At 53.8% G+C, this 19745-nt stretch overlaps 1 protein-coding gene across 3 annotated transcripts; it reads right to left on the bottom strand.

The window, feature by feature from the left end:
* Window positions 1–101: 101 nt before the first annotated feature.
* Window positions 102–18731, bottom strand: SH3GLB2 (SH3 domain containing GRB2 like, endophilin B2). Of its 3 annotated transcripts, XM_031450646.2 has the most exons (12): window positions 18499–18651; window positions 14108–14249; window positions 13163–13291; window positions 7137–7270; window positions 6763–6855; window positions 4485–4547; window positions 2720–2743; window positions 2256–2345; window positions 1848–1948; window positions 1566–1580; window positions 1207–1447; window positions 102–872 (listed from the first exon to the last, which is right to left on the bottom strand). In XM_031450646.2, the coding sequence occupies exons 1-12, from the start codon at window positions 18559–18561 to the stop codon at window positions 765–767; spliced, it is 1203 nt and encodes a 400-aa protein (XP_031306506.2). In that variant the 5' UTR covers window positions 18562–18651; the 3' UTR covers window positions 102–764. The 3 variants fall into 3 exon arrangements, with proteins under 3 accessions (XP_031306506.2, XP_031306508.2, XP_031306510.1); XM_031450648.2 differs by lacking the exon at window positions 1566–1580 and having other exon boundaries at window positions 18499–18731; XM_031450650.2 differs by lacking the exon at window positions 4485–4547.
* Window positions 18732–19745: the final 1014 nt, after the last annotated feature.

A 19745-nucleotide genomic window follows, 5' to 3' on the forward strand; every position in this document is an offset into this window, starting at 1 on the left:
ACATCACCCCCTCCCCGCAAAGGAGGGATGGTGCAGATGTGACGTCTCCTCTTCCCTTTCCCACCTGTGAGGCCTGCGACCCAACCAGAGCCCAGGCAGCATGCACACGAAGGATGGTTTATTATTTGTCACCGGCCAGAGAGCAAGCAGACAGGCAGAGTAAAAAGATGAGTTAAAAAGTGAGTGTGTGAAGAGGCGCAGGCTGCAGCCACCGTACTTGGCTTGAGCTGTAGGGGTGGGAAGGGAAGGGTAGCACCGGGGAGATGCCGCTCCGTAGCCTGGCCCTGCCTCTCTGGCCAGGCTGCCCTCCGCTCCAGCTCATCCAGAGGGGCCAGCACCCAGTCCCCGGGCCTGCCACAGACCTGCCTGCCTTTTCCCCTTCGCTGCTTTTGGCAACTAAAAGGCAGGTGCTCTCTTGCCAAGGGTGCACCCCAGGGCTTCCTCAGGCCATCTGCACTGACCCCCACAGGCGAAGGCGCTGAGTGCAGCTGCTGCAGCCAGCCCCCCTCCCTCCTTAGGAGGAGCCGGGAGGGTGGGGGCGCTCAGGGATGCAGGCAGGGTTGGGGGCTCCAGAACCAGGTCAAAAGCAGGGCTTGGGGAGGGGCCGGGATCATTCAGCCTCTGGGGCCCCTCACAGCAGGACGGGATGGGATTCGTCTCCCCACCCTGAGCAGCTGGGTCACCAACAGACAAGACTAGTGGCAGGGCAGCACCCGTCCTCTCCTGCCCAGGCCGGAACGGGCAGGGCCTGGGAGAGGGCCTGCTTAGCTGAGCAGTTCCAAGTAGGTGACAGGGACCTTGCCCTTCTTGTTGCCTCTCTCGCCAATGAGCCAGTCAGGGTCCATGCCAGGCAGGCTGTAGACGGTGATGAGCTGAAGAGGAGAGCAGGAGGGTCACGCCCTGGGCGGGCAGAACTGGCCCGTGGGCTAAGGGGACAGACGTTTCATCCTCTCTATCTGCTGGGGCACCTGCCCCTCCAGAGGCGGGCGCTCACCTCCACAGCTGCTCCACACTAACATTACAGAGGCCGCTTCCTCACAGCTGGAGCCGCTGCCGCCCACCCTGCTGGTCCCAGCTCTACCCACAGGGCCCCTCAGAGACTTGAAGCCGGCGCTGTAGGGTCTGCAGGCCCAGCGTTCCCAGTTCCGGTTCCCTGGTGCTCCTCAGCCAGCCCTTTCCCGCCATCCTGGTGGCACCCAGGCCCACCTCATCAGCCAGCAGGGCCAGCTCGCTGCTGTCAGCTGCTTCATAGTCGTAGAGCACGCGGGCCTTCCGGGTCCCACTGGCAGGAGGGGCCACCTCCTCCAGGCGGAGGGCGGCCTCCCCTGGAGGGGCCAGGCCGGCCACGGAGGGCCCCACAGGCATAGTGGCTGCAGTGGTGGTGGGCGAGGTGCTGCTGAGGGGCGGGGAGGCGGGTTCTGTGGTGCCCACGAAGGTGCCTGGAAATCTGCAGAGAATGGGGGCGGGGGCGCATCTCAGTAGCCGGGAGCCACATCCCCAGGGGAGGCTCCCGTGGTGGTCAACTGGGCCCACAGCTGCGGAAGCAACGAGACCCCGCTACTTACATGGCTCCCTGGGAGCTGGCAGCATGAAAGAAAGAGGGAAGCAAGTGGAAAAGTGAGACTCTCCCGCCATCCCTGCCTCCCTCCCGACCCCACATATTCTCAACAAACTGCCTAGAGGTCCCCAACGCCAGCCACCTCACTGTCATCCTGACCAGATGCCAGGCCTAGAGAGGGGTGTGATGCCCCACCACCAATGGCAGCCCTCCACCCCGCCCTGTGTGTCACAGGGCTTTCTGAGCTCAGGGGAAGTTGGGGTCAGGGGCCAGGGACCCCAGTGGGCACCTGCCCAGCTGCTTCTGCAGGTCCAGCATGTGGCGGTAGCACTGGGCATAGTAAGTTGTCTGAGACTCAACAAACTCATGGAGGCAGCGAAGGTGATTCACCTGCAGATAGAGGCCCACAGCTGATGGGAGGCAAGGGGATAAAACCTGTTCCCCACCCTGTCCTCTGCCAGCCCCTGGCCCAGCATTCCAGCATCTTCTGCCCAAGCCGCTTGCTCCCTGGCGTTGGAGGGAGGTACCCACCCTTTGGGACTTGCTCTTACGGACCACGGGCTCAAGCGCTGTCCTTTCCCACGTGCCTCTGAGATCCAGGCCCCTCGCCGCCTCAGTATGGACTAGTTTAGTGGGGATGTGCTGGGTAGCAAAGGGACAGGGGAGGACAGGAGGAGGAAGTGGGGGTGGGACTCACGTGAGTGCTACTGATCCCCTCCAGCAGGAGACGGGTCACCTCTGCCTGCCGGTCAAACTCTGTCTGGGCCACTCGGAGCTCCTGCTCGGCCTGGGAGGGGCAGAGTATGAGTGAGAGTGAGACTCGCCCCAGCTTCCCTCCCATCGGCCTTCTCCTGCGCCCCCAGGCCCGCCCGGGAGTGGCCTCCCCTCCCCTTGGCTGGCAGATGTCACTTCCCCCTGGGGGTGCAGACCCTGGTGCTCTGCTTGGCCTTTCATACTCATTCACTTGCCCATCTGACGTGACCACCCATCAGGGGAAAATCCAACCAACAGTCACCTCCGGAGGGCCCACTGTGTGCCACAGGGCAGAGGGGAAGTGACAACACCTACAGGGCAGGGCAGACCTGCTCTGACAGCAGCCAGTGGTGTGCTGGACTCGTGTCCCCCACCCCTTCCAAGCCTCTTCCCCAAGCCCTGACTCACCTTGTCCACCTCATCATTCCAGAGCTGCGGAGACCACAACAGGACGGGTCAGCGGGGGAGGGAGGGCGCACCGGTCAGCAGGGGAGGGGGGGGCAGCTGAACCCCAGAGCCCGTGCCCTGCCCCAGCTCCCTGAGACCCAACCGCTTCCTGCCCACACCCTTCCCAACTCCCTCCCCACAACCCAACCAGGAGCTGAGGCTGAGGCGAGGCCTGGTGTGAGGGGGCACTGGCGTCAGAGTCCATCCAGTCCAACATGCCGCATGCAGGGAGGGGGGACAGCCGGCTGGGAAGTCCTGCTTGGGCTTCTCCTACAGTGTAAGCCCCCAGGCTCTGACTGGTTCTCAAGGGAGACCGAGCGAGCGTCCCCCGCCCCACCCTGACACTTGGCTAAGGCTGGTGGGCTGGGAGGCAGGACCCTGTGACCCTGGGCCAGTCACTGAACCTTTCTGTCCTTCGGTAGAGAAAGGCAGCCTCGTGCCCGAGTCACACTGGGGTTCAATGGCAAAAGAAAAAAACAGGGCGGTCTCCACCCTCCAGGATATGTCTCCTTCCACTCGGCCCAGGAAGGGGGGCAGGAAGTGTCATCCAGAGTCTAAAGAAGAAAGACCCCCCTCCCCGCCCCACGGCTTAGGAGACCCGTTTCTCCTGCCCGCAGTGGGAAAGCTACCCTGAGATGTGACCTGAAATGCGGGAAGCAAAACAAGGCCAGCCCTGTGGACAGAGATGTCCCACCTCAGCGCTGTTTAGAAAATCACAACACGGGAAGCAACCTCCACGTGTACACACGTCAGAGCCCCAGCCACAGGGCCCTGCAGACTAGACTGCGGTTCACGCCCCCAAGGGACGAAGGACTCCATGAGTACACGCGGTGACATGCTGATGACAGATGGAGAGCCAGAGGGTCTGTGCGGGAGGATGTCACCCATAGGGGGAAGGGAGGGACAGAGAGGCAGAAAAAGGCACAGCAGTGGTTGTGAAAGGCATGATGGGAGAGGTGTGATTTGCCTATTTCCCAAACTAAACAGTAAATACCACACATCTCAACAGAGCTGTAGGGAAAAAAAGATACCAAGACATTCAAAGTCTTCCTGATCCAGCCCCGCCCATCCCACGGCCCCCCGCCCTGCCCTCAAGGGCTCAGCCTGTGTCCAGCTCAGGACATATCCTGTTCTTAAACCTCTGGGCCTTGGCCCAAGCTGCTCCTTCCACCCGCAGCGCCCGCCCACCCTCCCTGCTCATTCTCGAGGCCTCCTAGCGCTCCCTGGACACCTAGCAGATGTGCTATGGAGGCAGCTGGATGGCCAGCACTGTCCAACCCCGTCGAGGGGTCTGTGAACTCGTGGAAGGCCAGGCTCAGCCCTCCTCCCGCACCAGTGGATGGTGAGTGGGGGTGGGGCAGTGCCTGCTTTAGCGGGGGTCGGGGCGGGCAGACTCTCAGGTCCCCTGGAGATGGGGCAGCTGCCATCCTAAGTCCCCCATGCTGTTGAGGGCAGTGGGCCAGTCTCACCTTCAGTGCTGTGCAGGGAGGAGCAAGGCCAAGGCCAGCGGCGTGGAGAGGGGGCATGTGGCACGGGTGGGCGGACAGCCCCGGGTCAGGGGGCGGAGTGGGGGGAGCTGCTCCCTCCCCTGGCCTCTCAGGACTTGCAGGACCTGGTGTGACCCGGAGCGCAGCGCCCCTGCCTTACCCTCTGGCTCCGGTTTGCTGTGCACCAGGCCCTGGGTGTGGGAGGGTGGGGGGAGGCCGGGTGGGGTGGGGGCGCTTACCGCGGAGGCGCTGGCCGAGAGAATGTAATTACGCGGTCTAGTCTCCTGAAAGTCAGGCACCGTCTGGCAGGGAAGAGTTCATGGGAGGAGGGGAGTCACACTGGGCCGGGCCAGGGACAGGAGGCCGCCCTAGAGTCTCCCACAGGGAGATGCCAGGAGCCTCCGGCCCAGGGACAGGAGGCTACAGACAAACACAATACGGACCCCCTTCTTCCCAGGCCAACCACCTGGAGAGGAGGCGGGCTTAGGGACTCAGAGAGTCGAGACAAAGACCAAGTGGGTGGACACGCTGGGGAGCCCAGGAGAGCAGATGCGACGAGGAGACAGCCTACGGCTGCTGTCATACCCCTGACCTCTGGCAAGCCACAGACCAGGTCTGGCCCCTGGCCCAGCAGTCATGGCCCCTCCTCCCTGGACCCCTGTCTCACTCAGATGCCCCAGTTAGACCCACAATCCTCCAAACAAAGCCACCCCCCTGGCTTTCTCCATCCAGAATCTCCGCACATCTCTTTCCTGCAGCAGGGACTGGGCCCCTCCCCCACAATGAGGATGGACAGATGGATGCATGGATGGACAGAGTGACAGGCTTTCAACATTTGCAAAAAGCTGACTCACAGGCTCCAATGCCTGGTGTCCCCTCCAACCAGAGGCTACACATGGTAGAGGCTCCGGTGGGGCGACCAGCTGCTTGCAAAACGCCCAAGGACGTCCCAGGGCCGGCCCGGCACCATGGGCCCAAGGCCACGATGGGCAAACCAGAAGCAGCACAGCACATGGCACAGGTATACTCACATCTCCCTCACACTGAGCCAAGTTACCCAAAGCAGAACAGAAAGGAACAAAAACAAAGAGTTAGTGAGTCCACAGCGCAGGCGGGAGCAGGCCCCCCAGCCACAGCGGGAGGGGACGCGCACACCCCGCCCTCTGGAAGGAGTCCTGACGTGTGTGTGTGTGTGTGTGTGTGTGTGTGTGCGCGCGCGCGCGCGCATGTTGTTTAGAGAGGTAGGAAGGAGGGAGTGAGCCGCTGGGCCTGAGTCCTCGGGGATGCTGTACCTGGGCTGCCAGGGCCCAGCTCAGGAGAGGGCGTCCTGCCTAAGCCAAAGGCTGGAGGTTGTCTGGGCCAAACAACTGGAGAAGAGGTTGTGCCACTCTGGTGACTAAGGAAAGGCCCCCCTGGCCTGGCTGATGGAGGAAGAGCTTGTCCTGGCCAAGTTACTCCAGAGAGGTTGTCCAGCCCTGAGTGACAGGGAGACTGTCCTGTCCAGGTGACTCAGATAGCCATAGGTTATCCTACTCAACCCCAACAAGACTCCAGTGGCCGAGCCCCTGCCTCCAACCTGGACCCCACACAAATGGACAAGCTGAGATCTTGTCCACGGCTCTCACCAGAGGCAGGGCAGACCCAGGCTCCACAACCCCAGGTGGCCACACTATGAGAGGGGAACTCAAGGAGGGTTTGGGGCTGGAAGTCTCAGGGGCAGCTGGGCTGGGCCTGGCCTTCCTTGGTTGGGTCCCAGGCAGGCACAGGTGGCAGTTTCCCTGGTGTGCCCTGGGCCTGACCTGGGGGTTCCCTCCCCAAGTTATGAGGTGGCTTTTAGGCCCCTGTACCCCAAGCAGCCTGGTCACCCTGAGGCCCAGCTCTCCCAACCCTGGCCTAGTCCTGGTCAAACTGTTCCATGCTATGTCCCATCGGCCTGGCCAGGCTGAACAGGTCTTGGTGAGCTGAGAGTGAAGGAGGACCCAAGACAGCCCAGGCCCTATCCAATGTTGGGTTCCCTGGGTGGGGTTCCCCAGACATGCCCCTGGGCAGGCACGTGGTCTGGCTCTGGGGCTCTCCACATCACCACAGGGGAGCCTGAGCATAGCGCGCCCTAGGACCAGTGCTGGAGCAGCAGGTGGGGAGTTAGTAGGGGAGCCATGCCCGGGCAGAGCCGGGAACAGAGCCGAGCACCCAGGGAGGGCAGGGCAGGGGCATGCAAGAAGCCAACTGGCTGTCTGTCTGGGGAGGCTGTGGGCTGCCCTGAGCCCAGGTCGGGGCACTGCAGGTCCACCCACCCCATCAACGTCTGACCTGGGACCCATTGTTCTGGGCCGCCAGGGTTCCATCAGGGGTGGGGGCAGAGAGGCTGACTGGAAGTGGTCAGCCCAGAGCAGTGCCCCCCAGCCAGGCCTCTCCAGGCAGGGATGGGGAGAGAGGTCATGCCAAACACCAAGTCCCTTCACCCCTTCCTCGGCTCCAACTGGGGCCAGGGGGGTGGGAAGTCACCAGGACACCTACCGTGGCTTTGGCTTCTGCAGCCTTGGCCTTCTTCAGCCGGGCTTTGCAGGCATCCAAGTCCAGACGCCGGTTTTGAAGGAGTCGCCTCTCCTTCTGTGGGGCAGGAACAGGGAACAGTTAGACCTGGGCAGCCCTGGGAGACCCCTGGCCATGGCAGGACCGGCCCATAGGGCCATCTGGTCAAGACAGAGAAACTGAGGCCCAGACAGGGGAGGTCACCCACTCCAGGCCACCGAGTCCACAAGAGCCATGTCTGGGGAGGCCCCAGGAGCAATGGGTTCCAACACGGGAGGACAGCCTGGGCTCAGCATCTCTGAGGAGAGGGCTGCCATGGTTACAAGGAAGCGAGTAGCCCTGGTCCCCGGTCCCCTCACCGAAATCGTCTTCCAGTCCCCTTCCAGGAAGTTGCGCAGGGGCGTGAGGAAGTTGATGGAAGCCATGTGGATAAAATCTCTCTCTGCGGCTCCCAGGCGCTTTTCTGCTTCTGCCACCTTAATCAGTGTCTTCCCTGAGAAAATACAGTGGAAGGGTGAGGAAAAGGGTCAGGCTCAGGCCTCTCTGACCCGCAGGAAGTAGGAGGGAGCCCAGAAAGAGATGCTCTGAGAGGCAAGAGCAGAATAGCCAGCCTGGAAAAACGTGGAAACTCTACAGAGCCATCGACTGGGGACTGACAGAGGGACATCCAAAAAATGGAACACTACATAGCCATTAGAAAGATGAGGGGTGGGACTTTCAGAATGATAAAGGAAGGAGCGCCACAAATCCTCTCCCTAAAAGCCATTAAAAACAAAAAAGGCAGTAATAAAACTGGACACAGTTGTCAAAAACAACCATTTCCAGACTCTGAAAATTGACCAAAGGCAAATAAAAAACTGAGAAGCATTTGTTCAAGGACTACTGGACCTGGGTAAGAACAATAGAGTCTGTGGCTTTTTAGTCTGGGGTGCTCCCATCTCCTCAAGCCCCACAGTGCTGTGCCCCCCACCTGAGTGGGGCAAGCCCTGAGGCCGCTGGAGGGGGCTGACTTGATTTGGGCTAAACCCAGAAAAATCCACAGGACACGTGACAAACAATAATGATCTCAACAGCAGATAGTCAGGAAAGGCCAACATCATAGCAAAGATGAAGCTGGAATACTGGTGAGAACAAGTAACCGACCTGCTAAAAATATAACAGGAGATCTGGGAAATGAGACCGTCATGGTGGGCCTTGATAAACTCCAGACATCTGCGGTGCTCTGGAAGGCTCTGTGAGTGTGTAGCACCCTCGGGAGAGACTGGAGAGAATCCCAGCTGTTAACTCACCCCTAGCTAGTGGGAGGCTTTGCACACGCACAAAGTAAAAGCTGGGCAGACAAGTAAACTGCCTGAACTTTGAGTGTGTTTCCCAGTCCACTCACAAATTCATCAGTAAAGCCCTAATGGTGCAAGATGTTTAAGCACAACCACTAACATAGGCTGATCTGGAAGCAACCCCAAGAAAGCTAGGCTTAAAAATAAAAAGAATAATTTAAAAAGAAAAATAAGCAGAGACATCAGTAGCTGCATACCGCAGATAACATCAACTCTAAACAATTAGCTCAGGCAAGTCATAAAACAAACAAACAGCAATAATAACTTAACCAAAATTATGAGACATGAAAACAAACAGGAAAGTGTAGTCAACACACAGGAGGAAAAGAGCAGTCAGTGGACACTGCCCCCAAGGAGGCCCAGATATTAGACATAGCAGACAAAGACTTATAAGCAGTCATTATAGATATGTGAAAAAAAAAAATCCTAATAGGGGAGAGGGACAAATTAGGGGTATGGGATTAACAGATACAAAATACCATATATAAAATATAAGCAATAAGGATATACTATATAGTATAGGAAATTATACCCATTATCTTGCAATAACCTATAGTGGAATATAATCTACAAAAATACTGAATCACGATGCTGTACACCTGAAACTAACACATATCGTATATCAACTACACTTCAATTAAAAAAACATACCTGAGGGGAGGGTACAGCTCAAGTGGTAGAGCAAATACTTATCAAGCACAAGGTCCTGGGTTCAATCCCCACTACCTCCTCTAAAAATTAATAAATAAATAGACCCAATTACCTCCCTTCCCTCACCAAAAAAAAAAAAAAAAAAAAAAGCCACACAACTAATAGAAACCATGTTTAAAGGCTTAAAGGAAAGTATGATGACAGCGAGTTGTCAAATAATGTCAATAAAGAGATTAAAATTATAAAAAAGAAATGAAAATTCTATAGTTGAAAAGTACAATAACTGATGTGAAAAAATCACTAGAAGGGCTCAAGAGCACATCTGAGCCAGCAGAAGGAAAAAGCAGCAACTTTGCAGTTGGTCAGCAAAGATTATCTAACCTAAAGAACAGAAGGAAAAATGAGTGAATAAAAATCAACAGAGCCTCAGAGACCTGTGGCACACCATCAAACAAACCAACATGAGTAATGGGAGTCCCAGGAGAAGAGAGAAAAGGGCAGAAAAAATATTTGAAGAAATAATAGCCAAAAATATCCTGAATTTGATTTTAAAAACATTAATCTACATATCCACGGAACTAAACAAATTCAAAATAGGATAAACAAAAAGGGATCCACAGCTAGGACATCTAAGTCAAACTGTTGAAAGACAAAGACACAAAGGGCTGGAAAGTATGAAAGGAAGTACAGGGAAGCCACAATAAGATTAACAAATGACTTCTTATCGGAAACAATGGAGGCCAGACAGTGAGAGGATATATTCAAAATGATGAAAGGAAAAAATTCTCATCTGGGAATTCTATACACAGCAAAACTGTCCTCCAGAAGTGAATACAAAATACATTCCCAGATAAACAAGGGCTGAAAGAATTCACTGCTGGCAGACCTGCCATAGAAGAAATACTTCAGGTTCAAGCAAAATAACACCAGATGGTAACTTGAATCCACATGAAGAAGTATCAGCACCCGTAAAAGTAATTATATAGGCAAATATAAAAGATAATATAAAACTTTTTCTCTTTTCTTAACTAATTTAAAAGATAATTACAAAAAACAACAATTATAAAACTGTATTGTTGAGATGTAGCCTGTATAACAATCATGGCCCAAAGGAAGAGGAAGGAAATGGGAGTTTTACTGGAGCAAAGTTTCTATATTTTATCAGAATTCAGTTAGTATTGCTGTGAAGTAGATTACATTAAGTTAAAATTGTAATTCATATTATAAAACCACTAAGAAAAAATTTTAAAGTAAAAAAAAGCAACAAAGAAATTAGAATGTTACACTAGAAAATATCTATTTAATACAAAAGAAGGCAGTAAAAGAGAGGCAGAAATGAGACATACGGATCACATAACAAAATGGCAATCCAACCACATTAATAATTACATTAAATGTAAATGGATTAAACATTTCAATAAAAAGGTAAAGATTGTCAGATTGGATCTTTAAAAAGATTCAAATATATGTTGTTTATAAGAGAGATACGTTAGATTTAAAGACAAATATGTTGAAAATAAAAGGGCAGAAAAAGATACACTATGCAAACAGTAATCATAAAAGGAGTGGCTGTACCACCATCAGATAAGTGGACTTTAAGACAAAAAAAGAGTTACTAGAGACAAAGAGCAGTATTTTACAATGATAGAGTCAATTCATGAGAAAGATATGCAATGATAAACATATAGGCCTAACAGCAGAGTGCCAAAATGACACAAACTCTGACAGACTGAAGACAAACAAACAATTCAACAGAAATAACAGGAGACTTCAATACTCTTAATAATGGATAGGAAAACAAGACAAAATCAGCAAGGATATAGAAAAATTGAACAACACCATCAACCAATTTGGCCTAAATGACAACATTACCCTACAGTATAATGTACAATCTTCTCAAGTGAACACAAAATATCCTCCAACAGAGACCACATACTAGGCCACAAACAAGTCTTCCAGTACATTTAAAAGGATTAAAATCATACAGAGTATGTTCTCTGATCACAGTGAAATTAAATGAGAAATCAACAGAAAGAAACTTGGAAAATCCATTAATAGCTGAAAACTGACCACCACTCTGCTGATGAAAATGTAAAATCACACAGCCACTTCAGAAAACAGTTTGGCAATTTCTTAAAACGTTAAACAGAAATGTATCATGTGACTCGGAATTCCACTCCTAGGTATATAACCAGGAGAAGTGAAGACCAACGTCCTCACAAAGGTTTATATGCAAATGTTCACAGGGAAACAACCAAAAAGTCTCTCAAATGGTAAATGGGTAAAGAAAATGTGGTCTAGCCACACAGTGGAACAATCTTCAACAATAAAAAGGAATGAAACCCTAAGACACACTATAACCTGGGTGAACCTCAAAGGCAAAGAAGCCAGATGCAAAAACCAATATATCGTATGATCCCATTTATACGAAATACTCAGGAAAATCAAGTTTATAGAGAAGACAAAAGCACATTAGTTGGCTGAAGGTGGGAGTGGGAACTGACTTTAAGCAGACACAGGGGACTTTCCCGCAAGTGACGGAAATGTTCTTTAAACTGGATTGGGGGATGTTTGTACAGTCCTGTAAATTTACTAAAAATCATTGAATTAGACATTTAAAACAGATGTACTTTATAGAGAGCCCAGAAATAAACCCACACACCTACAGTCAATCTGCAACTAACAAGGCAAGAATATACAACGGAGAAGACAGTCTCTTCAGCAAGAGGTGCTGGGAAAGCTGGACAGCCAAATGTGAATCAGTGAAGTCAGAACACACCCTCACACCATACACAAAAATAAATTCAAAGTGGTTTAGACTTTAATACAACACATGACACCATAAAACTCCTAGAAGAGAACATAGGCAAAACATTCTCTGACATAAATCGTTGCAATGTTTTCTTAAGTCAGTCTCCCAAGGCAATAGAAATAAAAGTAAAAATAAACAAATGGGACCTAATCAAACTTACGAGCTTTTGCACAGCAAAAGAAACCAGAAACAAAACAAAAAGACAATCTATAGACTGGGAGAAAATATTTCCAAATGATGTGATCAACAAGGGATTCATTTCCAAAATACACAAACAGCTCATACAACTCAAAAACAAAAAACCAAACAACCCAATGAAAAAATGGCAGAAGACCTAAATAAATATTTCTCCGAAGAAGACTAATGGCCATTAGGCCAAAAGGCACATGAAAAATTGCTCAGTATGGGTAATTATCAGAGAAATGCAAATCAAAACTACAATGAGGTATCACCTCACACCCGTCAGAATGGCCATCGTTAAAAAGTCCACTAACAATAAATGCTAGAAAGGGTGGTGAGAAAAGGAAACCCTCCTACACTGCTGGTGGGGATGTAAAACAGTGCAGCCACTATAGAAAATGCTACGGAGGTTCCTTAAAGAACTAAAAATAGACTTACCATATGATTCAGCAATCCCACTGCTGGGTATGTATCTGGAGAAAACTCTACTCGAGAAGATACATGCACCCCAGTGTTCACAGCAGCATTATTTACAATAGGTAAGACATGGAAGCAGCCTAAATGCCCATTGACAGATGAATGGATAAAGATCTGGGGTGTGTGTGTGTGTGTGTGTGTGTACACACATACACAATAGAATACTACTCAGCCATAAAGAACAACAAAATAGTGCCATTTGCAGCAACATGGATGGACCTAGAGAATACCATACTGAGTCAGGCAGACAGAGACAAATATATCACCTATATCTGGAATCTAAAAAATGATACAAATGAACTTATTTACAAAACAGAAGCAGACTCACAAACGTAGAAAACAAACTTACAGATACCAAAAGGAGAAAGGCAAGGGGAGGGATATATTAGGAGCTTGGGATTAGCAGATACAAACTATTATATATAAAATAAACAACAAGGTCCTGCTGTATAGCACAGGGAACTACAGTCACTATCTTGTAATAACTTATAATGAAAAAGAATCTGAGAAAGAATATGTATATCACTGAATCACTCTGCTGTACACCAGAAACTAACACAACATTGTAAATCAACTATACTTCAATAAAAAGGTACATTTTATAGCATATAAACTGCAACTCAATAAAAATAAAGAAAAAACAAAGATTGAGGTGGCTTTATAAATGTTACTGTGAACACATATCTATAATGCAATGCCAAGTTTAAAAACCAGGTTGTTGAATGATCCCATTAAAAAATTTGCACACAAACCAAAACTGGCCGAGGGAGGCTTCCAATTTTGTCTCCACTGATTGAGGTTTTTACAAGTAGAATGAATCTAGGTATCATTTAAGTAATCAAAAAAATAGAGAAAGGAAGAAGCAGGGATGGGGAAGATCAGCACCAGGGACCCTGGCCCCCGACCCCGGCTGCGGGGACCGGCTCACCGTAGGGTGTGGTGGGCCCCAGCTCATTGGCCGCCTCTGCCATGTACTGAGCCAGCAGCTCCCCGTTGGTGACCCTCGAGGGCACCTTCCTGTCCAGCTTCTCATACAGGAACTCCTCCACTCGGGCACCTGTGGGGAAACAGCAGCCAGAGCCACAGGGCTCTTCAGTACGAGCTCAAGGATGAAAGCCATGGTGACAGAAACAGACCCATACCAGGGCCTGCCCACAAGAGCACCCAGCCTGGTCACTTCCAGAATATTCTCTCGCTGACGCCCACTTCAGCCCTGTGAGACTGGCACTCGATGGTGTGGAACCCCTCACTCTAGAGAGGAGGAAGCCACTTCTCAGAGACATGAAGTGCCTGCCTGAGGTCACACAGTGGCAGGTGATGGGCCTGAAGGCAAGGCCCACAGGCTCCCCCACCCACCCCACCTGCTCCCTCATTATAATACAGATTTACAGAGGGTAACCCAGGAATGAACAATACCTGGTCAACCAGGCCCCAGAAAGCTCTCTGCACACACTCACCTACTCCCAGGCCACCTCTCTTCCCACAGAGTCTCCTGCAGGTGCTTCTGTTTGCTTTGTGCTCCTGTGACTCTGGGTGAGGCCTCCTGTGCCTCTGGGCCTCGCTGCCTAATCGCCAGTGACCTGGCTCCCATTTTTCCTGCCTCTTTTCCCAACTGTGTTTTAGTGTCCAGGCACTTCTGTGACTCCTCTGATCAAAACTCAGCGTTTCCATGGCCCCAGAGAGCACATCTGGGAGCCCAGCACCGAGCCTGCTGTTTTATTTAACTGGGAGCCCCCACAGCAGCCTCAAGCCCCGAGGGTCTAAGCCAAACCCCACCTGCTGCCAGCCGCACCTGCAGGCCCTTGGCAGCCTGGCCCCCCCGCCAGCAGCCTCCCGCCCCTCTCTGCTCAGGACCAGCCCCTTGAGCACTCACTTGGGTTGGGCTGCAGCAGCACCTCTGTCTGCCTCAGGATTTTCTCCGTCCAGTTTTTGGTGCTGTCTGCCCGGGCCAGAAGGTTCTCAAAGTTGGCATCGAGCTCGGTCTTCTCGGCCTGGCCGAATTTCTCCTCTGTGAACTGTGAGGGGAGTGCCCAGGGGTGGAGGGCTCAGAAGAGGGGAAGGGAGGACCACCCCTGCCCTACTCATCAACCCCCCCCCCCCACCACTGGCTGGAACTCAGGCCCCAACGTCAAGATACTGGCTCTGTGACCTTGATCAAGTTACAACCCTGCCCTGGGCCTTGTTTGCTCCTCTGTGAAACGAGGTGGTTGGACCAGAGTTTGGGGCAGGATTCCTTTTGGAAAGCCAATGAATGCTACAGATTCCCTCTCCCCCAAAATGCACATTTGTACAAAATCAGGCATACAGCTTAGGGTGTAGAGAACCTCTGGGAGCCCATCACTAAGGGTCCTCCCAGCCTGACTCTGAAGGAAAGTACTTGATAACAAGTGCTTAGGGAACAAAAGGGGCACAAAGCAAGGTCTGGGGTCATCAGGAGGCTCCACAGGGAGCTGGGAGCCATGGGGAAGGGGGTACTAGGGGAGTGAGTGGGAGGAACCCATGTTCCAGAATCAGAGGGACCTGATTCAAGCCTCAGCTCTAATAGGCTGTGTGACCTTGGGCAAGTGGTTTTGCCTCTCTGAGCATCAGTTTCCTTAGCTGGAAAATGGGGATAAAAGTAATAGCATCTCCTTCATAGGCTGTGAGAATGAAATAAGAAAGATGAGGGTAAGACATGAAGAACAGGATCCGGCAGGGAGTCAGTGTTCAGTGTAAATGCTGATGCTGTTAAGAGCTGATGGGCAGAGACCTGGCTGGGAAGGAAGGGGAGTGTGTTGGGGAGAGGATGGCCACATGGCTGGCCTCTGGTTGCCGGGTGTGGTGGATGGAACACTGATAGCTCACCCAAGCCAACTGCTGGGCACCCCCAGGACCCAGAAAGCTCAGCAGCCCCGCCCCAAGGCCAGGAAGGGACCAAGATGTCCCAGGGGTCCCCCTTCAGAGCTGGCAGAAGCCAAGTGAGCCACCTAGGAATGACCAAAAACCAGTCCAGTCCCCTCTGATCTTCAAGGCCTTCTCCAGCCTGGGGAAGGTCACAGCCAAACAGCAAAAAGGTGAAGACCTCTGGGAGTAAGATCAGACCTGACGATGACAGACACTGCTGATGGCAACCGCGGCCCGACCCTGCGCTGGGTGCTTCACACCAACTCCCTCAACGGTCCTCCAAGGCCAGTCGGGTCAAGGCTCCTGTTTCACAGGAGAGGCCACTGAGGCTGAGCAAGGGGCAGACTGTGCTGGAATCAGGGTCATCATGGGGTGGAGGTCTGGAGGCCCTTCCCAAATGACCCGGCACTGATGAATCATCTGGAGGCTGAGGACAGCCTGGCTGCAGGGAGCGGGGAGGCACCGCCGATAGCCAGGCTGCCATCTCGGCCAGCCATCAATTATGCAACAGGGCTTGGGTTTCTCTCTGCAAGGCCGGGCAGCTGGGGGTAGTTGGGAGTGGGGGGACAGGGTTATAGCCGCTCTCGGTCTCCTCCCAGTCTCTGGACTCCCCCTCCCCCTCACATTCCCCAAACTGGGGCCTCCCAGAGCCAGGCCCTGAACAGGCCTCACCTCACCCAGCCCCTTCAGAGGGTGGCATTAGCCCCATTTTCCAGATGAGAAACCGAGGCTCAAAGAGACAAAGTCAGCTCTCTGGTCCTCAGTTCCCCTGAGGATGGGGATAACAGGACCTCAGACCTCACAGGTCTCACAGAACATCTGGGAGGTGCTCCGTTCCATGGTCAGCACATGGCCTGATAAATGTGAGGTGGTGTGATCATCCTCATCATGAATAAAAGGCCTCCCTCACGTCCCTCCTCAGCTCTCAGGAGCTCCTAGGGACCTCCTTACCCAGACGGTACCAGCCAATCTGATTAAGGTGATCATGTCACCCACCCTAAGTGTGCACCTCAGCATCTCCTCTTCTCACTCCCCGTGGTGCCACCTGGCCACCTGTCCCTTACACCACACACCCACCCACGTTCAAAGTCCTACCAGGCTTTCCCCACCTCTTGGGCATCCCTCCCACGTCTACTGCTGCCTGCCTGGCTCGGATGGTAACAATGCCATAGCCTCTCTGGCTTTTACTGTTACTTCTACCACTACTATTACTATTACTGCAGTTACTACTAACAGCATTAGTACTAGTGTTTCCACCACCCTCTCCCACCCGACTGGCATCTGACCCAAATAAACCTCAGGTGTTCCTGCCTGGGCACCCTTAAATGGGCTGTTTGCATCATCTGGACCAACTCTGCAAACCCCTCCCAAGTTTCAAGGCACAGTTCAGGGACTGGGAAGCCATCCTAGAATCACCCATGCAAAGGAGATCCTGCCTCCAGATTCTTATCCCAGGGCCATGGTCCAGTTCCTGACCGGATAGGGGTGAGGGCTGAGTGCTTACCAAGCGTGTCCTGGGACCTGGCAAGGTGGTACCTACTCAGAGGAGCTGCCCACGCATTAATAATACACTACTCCTATCCCTCCTGGCTGACTCATGCCCCGAGGCAGACTGGCCTCAGGAAGGTCCCCTGAGTGTGCTCTCCTGCCCAGGTCACATTTCAAGCCCCTCTCTTCTGGCTGCCACACTGCTCCATCTCTGCCAAGAGGATGGGCCCAGTGCTTCAGAGGCTGATGCCTGCAGAGTCCAAAGGCTGCTCCCTGCAAGATGGCAGCAGCAGGGGGTGGGCGTGCAGAGCCAGAGAAAGCCTCTATTTATAAAGCTCCCAGCTCCCTCCTCCACCCTGGAGGCTGGGGCCTGGGCGTTGGATCCCACTCTAGTATGGGGACCCAGTGGGCCTGCCCCCACCAGGCAAAGTGAGGCCACAGGGTCCAAGCCTCCTCACACCCCAGGTTCTGCAGGCACGGCCAGGTCAGGTGCTAGGGCCCCACAGTAGCAGGAAACTGGCAGATCAGGTTCTTCCTAGATGTAAGAGATAAACTGGTTGCCATATCAACACTGGGGAGGATTCCCCACCTTCCAGATGGTGTGGGGCTGCCCAAGGGGCTCTGGGTTCCTAGCATTCTCACTAGGGCTGGGGTCACCAGCAGGGCTTGGAACAGGGAGCAGCAAACCTTCTTGGGAGCATGAATCCTCAATGGGACACTGTGCTTTCTAGTAAACATGGGCTTCTAAGGGACTGTCTGGAGCTGGGCTCCTCCAGAGAACCAACCACAAGGGCAAGGACAAACAACAGGACCCATTCCCAGAGCACCGTGATGGGCCAAGCCTCAAGTGTGCAGCCATCCTTGGAGGCAGACTGGTGTGGCAACCGATTGACAGGAGGGGACATGGAGACTCCGAGAGAAGTGACTTGCCCAAGGTCACATGGTGCAAGGGTGCAATACTAACGACATTACACCAAGAGTGACTTGCCGTTAGCGACCATGTTCACGCAAAGTGCCTGGGACACTCACATTCATGCTGGAAGGGAGGGATTACTAATTCCATTTTTCAGATTGAAAAACTGAGGCCCAGAGAAGTGAAGTCCCCTTCCACAAAGTCACAAGAAGAGGCATCCACGGCCACAGCTGGCTCCAGTTTTCATCATTACATTAAGCTGCCTCAGTTTCTCTCCATGCCCCCAAATGGATAGGACTTGTTCCAATGCCCGCATCACTGCCTGGGCAGCTTCCCAAGGAGGGCACCTGGCCAGACCTCAGCCCTCTCCCCATCCCCCAGGCCTCCCATGGAGCAGAAAGGAAATAACCCCAGCCCTCCTGGCTTCCGGGCTGACTATCCAACCGTGTAAAAGGGACTTGAGAGAATCAGTACCACCAGCCCATTGCACAGGTGCGGAGATTGAGGCTCAGAGAAGGGGTCGGGGAGGGTGCACGAGTACTTGGGCCTGGAACTGAGGCCTCCAAACGCCTGCTGGGAGTCAGAGCCACTGCTGAGCAAGGGCAGGGAGGCAGGAGCCGCCTGGTGCCGTCTCCCCTCCTCAGCGGAGCCCCCACTGGGAGCCTGGGCGGGCGCCAGAACAGCAGGATAACCTCAACGGCCGGTCGCAATGGTGGAGGCTGACACCTCCCTGACCAGGCAGCAGGGCAGAGTCCAGGCTCAGTGCCCGGCCCTGGGCCGCCCTGAGGGTGCGGCCAGTGTGGCCGGCCGCCCCTGCTCTTTCCCTCTTCTGGGCAGCGCAGAAGGAGGGGCGGTGGCGGGGCTAGGGTGCCCAAGCAGCGGGGAAGGGGACGGCGGCCGCCAGGGCCTTCTGCTGCGGCGCCGAGCTATGTTACGGGGGTGCCCGCCGGCCGCGCTGGGCCCAGGGCGCACGGCCTCACCTGCACCGCCCGAGTGAAGAAGATGCCGGCGTCCGACGCTAGCTTCTTCATGTTGAAGTCCATGGCGCGCCGCACTGCCGGCCGCGCCCGGCCCGAGCGCCGCCCGGCAGCCCCCGGCCCGCCGCCGCCGGTCCGCACCGCGCCCACCTGCTGCCGGTGCGCCGGCCTTCAGCGAGCCCGCCCGCCTCAGCCTCTGCGGCCGCCACCGCCACCGCCGCCGCCGCGCCTGCCCGAGCGCGTAGGGCGGGGCGCCGGCCGCGGGGGAGGAGCCGCCGAGGGGACGGGGCGGGGCGGGGCGGGGCGGAGGCGGCACCGCTCGCAGCTGCTCGCTGCTGACCCCTGTACCCGCCGCCCACCTAGCCTCTCTGGCTTCCTAGTCCCTTGGTCCCTGACCCATCTGTGCCTCTTCTCCCTTTCTCCGTGCGCACCCTTGTCGCCTGCTGGGCCCTGTGTCTCCCTGTTTCTCGGCTTCTTTGCCCTGAGTCTCTCTGTGCCGCCCACTACCACCACCACCTAGACCTCTCTAGCCCCCGCCTCTTCTGCTCTGACCTTGGTGACACTAAGGACAACTGAGCCAGGGGACAGGCCGGCTGGGGGCTCAGCTTCCACCGCTGGGGAATGGCTGTTTGGCCCCTAGAAATCCGCTTGTTCCCCAAAGTTGAGGGAGGGTATGCGGAAGGGTTAAAGGGAGGGAAGGACTAGAGGAGAGGCTTCCGTTCTGCCCAGGTAGAGGAATAGGCTACCCTCCACGCAGGGACACGAAATGACCTCACAACCCCAGACAGGCAAAGGGAAGGCCTGCAGATACACTCTGACTCCATGGGGCTTGGAAGGGGCTTATTACCTTTCTCCACCCGTCCGTGCTCTCTATCTCTAGACTTCATCTCCTAACCCAGTCTGTTCCTGAACTGGTACACTTTCCTCTCTGGCTCTGTCCCCTGGGTTCCTGGCTTTGTTTATCTTCCTGCACTTACACCAGTTCCCCATCATCTACCCCAGCTTGTCTGTGCAGGGTGAGCTTCAAGTCACCCCCTGGGGTTACTAAAAATCCAAACCTGGTGCCACTCCCAGCCCTGTTTCTCTCAATGCAGGTGGAACCCAGGCAGGTGGAGTTTTGAAAAGTTTCCAGGTTCAGAGCCACTGATCTGCATTATTGTCTACATGGAGCCATCATCAACTTTCATGTCACTCACACACCTGTGGTTCATCATCTCTATGTGTTTCTCTGTACGTTTCAAAGTGTTCAC

The sequence above is a fragment of the Camelus dromedarius genome, chromosome 10 (genome assembly GCF_036321535.1).
Source record: "Camelus dromedarius isolate mCamDro1 chromosome 10, mCamDro1.pat, whole genome shotgun sequence".
Lineage (NCBI taxonomy): Eukaryota > Metazoa > Chordata > Mammalia > Artiodactyla > Camelidae > Camelus > Camelus dromedarius.

Coding starts and splice junctions, on each gene's coding strand:
- SH3GLB2 (XM_031450646.2), bottom strand. CDS start 18,561: ATGGACTTCAACATGAAGAAGCTAGCGTCGGACGCCGGCATCTTCTTC. Junction 7,271..13,162: donor GGGGCCCACCACACCCTACG/GTGAGCCGGTCC, acceptor GTATTTTCTCAG/GGAAGACACTGATTAAGGTG. Junction 1,949..2,255: donor AGGGGATCAGTAGCACTCAC/GTGAGTCCCACC, acceptor CTCTATCTGCAG/GTGAATCACCTTCGCTGCCT.